This window comes from Talaromyces amestolkiae (genome assembly GCF_001896365.1).
Source record: "Talaromyces amestolkiae strain CIB chromosome Unknown scaffold66.1, whole genome shotgun sequence".
Classification (NCBI taxonomy): domain Eukaryota; kingdom Fungi; phylum Ascomycota; class Eurotiomycetes; order Eurotiales; family Trichocomaceae; genus Talaromyces; species Talaromyces amestolkiae.
This window is the reverse complement of record NW_024468102.1, coordinates 888-3,920: the sequence shown is the minus strand read 5'-3', so window position 1 is coordinate 3,920 and position 3,033 is coordinate 888. Positions and strand designations below refer to the sequence as shown.

Genomic DNA, 3,033 nt, shown 5'->3' with positions numbered 1-3,033 from the left:
TTCTCACGGCCCCAATCTTTCATTGCTTTGCTCCTCGCTTCGGTGCAGGCACGCCTAACCTGGGCTAACGATAGGCCTTCAAAGCTAGGCCCCACGGGCTTGACAGCGGCAMGTTTAGCAGCCTGGTCTGCGAGCTCATTTCCTTCCACTCCACTGTGCCCAGGCACCCACTGTATCGTTACTGGACGACCACTAGAGGCTAGACGTGACGCCGCCTTATGAGCCCTAAGCGCTAGGGTCTGTCCGGGTTTTTGTTGTTTGTAGGCGGTTAATAGCATTCTGGGCATCAAGAAGGACGTAAATGGGCCCCGGGAGGTGCCTATCTAGTGCCCATTCTAGCGCCAAAGCGACAGCCACCAATTCCGCATCAAAAACCTCATATCCGGTGCCCATAGGCACTTCTAGGCTCTCCCATGGAGCTCCGGGCATTGGCTGGAGCGCCACACCGGCGCCAGTACGCCCGCTTTCTTGCCTAGAGCCATCAGACCAGAGGGTTGTTCCTAGGCGCTGTTGGCTTGCTTCTCGCAACGCTATCTCCATGCCAGCAACCCGAATAGACCCGGGGAAAGCCTCCCGTGCCCACTCTGTGGTCCGTTCAATCCCCCCTGACGGGTCCTTGGTTAGGCGTTGAGCTAGGTGCTTTGCTAGTCGTTGGCCTATCCGTTTAGGCGCTTGGGTCCCATTTTGGGCCCATTCTCGGTCGTCTAGGGGTTGCTCTCCGGGCTGGGCATGGGCATCCCCATATCGGAGCGTAACCGGGAGCAACTGCGCTGTTGGGTGTGTATCGGGTAATGTTAGAAGCCTTACCACGTATCTCGCTTTTCTTGCATCTAGCAGCACACTCGCTGGCTCTAGGGCTGCCTCCCGAATTAGGGCCCCTATTGGTGCCTTTGGGAGCATGCCCGTGATGGCCCTCGCTTGGCGGTTGATAAGGCGCTGTAGGCCTTGAGCCCACGTTTTTTGGCCCTGCCACCAGAGCTCGGAGCCCCAGAGAGCTTGGGCTTGTACGGTGGCTCGCTGGAGTCTCCGGACCAGCTCCGGGGTAAGGCCATTGGCTCTACAGAGCGTACGGTGCCTATGGCCTTCTGGAGGCACGTCATATAGTGGCACCGGAGGGTGAGCTTCCTATCTAATGTCATGCCTAACCAGCGTACCGTGTTCCAAACTTTAATTAAAAGAAAAGATAATAAAGTTATAGTAATAGAAACCAGATTAGTATTTTAGTATAATTTAATCTATATTTTACAATCATTATAAAACAAAATTATTTAACTTAATTATAACACTTTAACTAATAGTTATCTAAGATAAATAAATACTATAAAAAAAATTACCAGAAACTATTACTAGCTAAAAATAATAAAAAATATTAAAATATATATTAAGAAATATAATTCATGCTAGAAAAATAAAATCAAAAAGTATAAATTCTATAAGTTATTATAAAAAATCAAAGCATTAGAATATCTATAGTAATAGATTATAATGAATTATATCACAAAACTACCAAAGTCAGAAGAATATAATATAATCCTTATAGTAATAGATAGAATAATAAAATACACACATTTCATATCAATATTAGAAAAAATAAACGCAGAAGAATTAATATTTAAGCTAATAGACAAAGTATTCAAATATCACAGAATATTAAAAATTATGATATCTAACAAAGGACTAATATTTTTATTAAAATTATAGAAATCAATAATGGACCTCATAGAAGGAGAATAATAATTATCTATAGTATACTATTCTTAAACTAATAGATAAATAGAACAAATAAACTAGATATTAATATAATATCTATAATACTACATTAATAATTATTAAAATAACTGGGTATTATTACTGCTAATAGCATAATTAGTATATAATTCTATCTAATAATCAATAATAAAAGTTACACTATTCTTCATAAATAATAAAAGAGAACTTAGATTACTAGGACAACTATGATACTAAAAATCTATTAATAAAGTAGTAAATAGATTTATTTAAAATATAAAGATGATATATTTCTATCTTTAAACAGAAATTATCAATTAAAATAAATTAAATAAAAAATATTATAATAAAAAATATCTAAAGAGACTAGATTTTTAAAAGAGAAGGAAGATATACTTTTTATAAAAAAATATTTAAATTATAAAACTAAGTAATAAACTTGACCACTTATAAATTAGACTATTTAAAATTAAAGAAAAAATAAGTAAAGTTAATTATAAACTAAAATTACTAGATACGATAAAGATATATTTAATTTTTTATATTTTATTACTAGAACCAGCACTATAAAATACTAAAATATAAAACAATATTATTATTGAATAAGAAATCTATAAAGTCAAAGAAATATTAGCGACTAAGATAGCTGGAAACTAGAAAAGATACTTAGTGAAATAGAAAAGATATAACGAATCAGAAAGCATATAGAAAGTAATTAAAAACCTTACTAAAGCACAAGATATAATTAAGAATTACTATAAGAAGTAGTGCTTATTAGAAAAATATTCTATAATAAGAGATTAGGTAATATAAATAGTTTAAAATTAGCAAGTAATATCTTAATATCTAAGGATTATTTGGACGTAGTATTCAAATATCATTTATTAGGAGGGATTAATGAAGGAATATCCTTAGGATCTTCTTTATTAAGAATATCTATCATAGTTAAATTATAATCTAATATTTTGGATCCACGTTCTTTAAGAAATTATTGTTATTTAAAGAGATGATTTATTTTTATAGAAAAGGTAGCTTATTTTTTTAAAACTTTTCTTAGTTCTTTATTAATTTTATTTTTAGCCTTTTAAAGGTCAGACCACTCTTTTTTGCTGTAAAATTACTTTTTATATTTATAACTATGATAAGTATATAAGATGTAATTTTAATTTTTAGTATTTATTATATATATTTTATTCTTAGATTTGCAATATTCGTAAGAATTATTAATAGGGAAACTATTCTTTCAAATTCGTTTAGACTATGTAATACGATAAGCAAGATGATTCTTAAGAGAAGGCATATTGA

The 3,033-nt window shown here is 33.7% G+C and overlaps 1 protein-coding gene across 1 annotated transcript; it reads right to left on the bottom strand.

The window, feature by feature from the left end:
- Window positions 1-225: 225 nt before the first annotated feature.
- Window positions 226-900, bottom strand: BHQ10_010397 (uncharacterized protein; the record flags this gene model as incomplete). The annotated part of the gene is made up of 1 exon (XM_040873021.1): window positions 226-900. The coding sequence occupies one exon, from the start codon at window positions 898-900 to the stop codon at window positions 226-228; it is 675 nt and encodes a 224-aa protein (XP_040738898.1).
- Window positions 901-3,033: the final 2,133 nt, after the last annotated feature.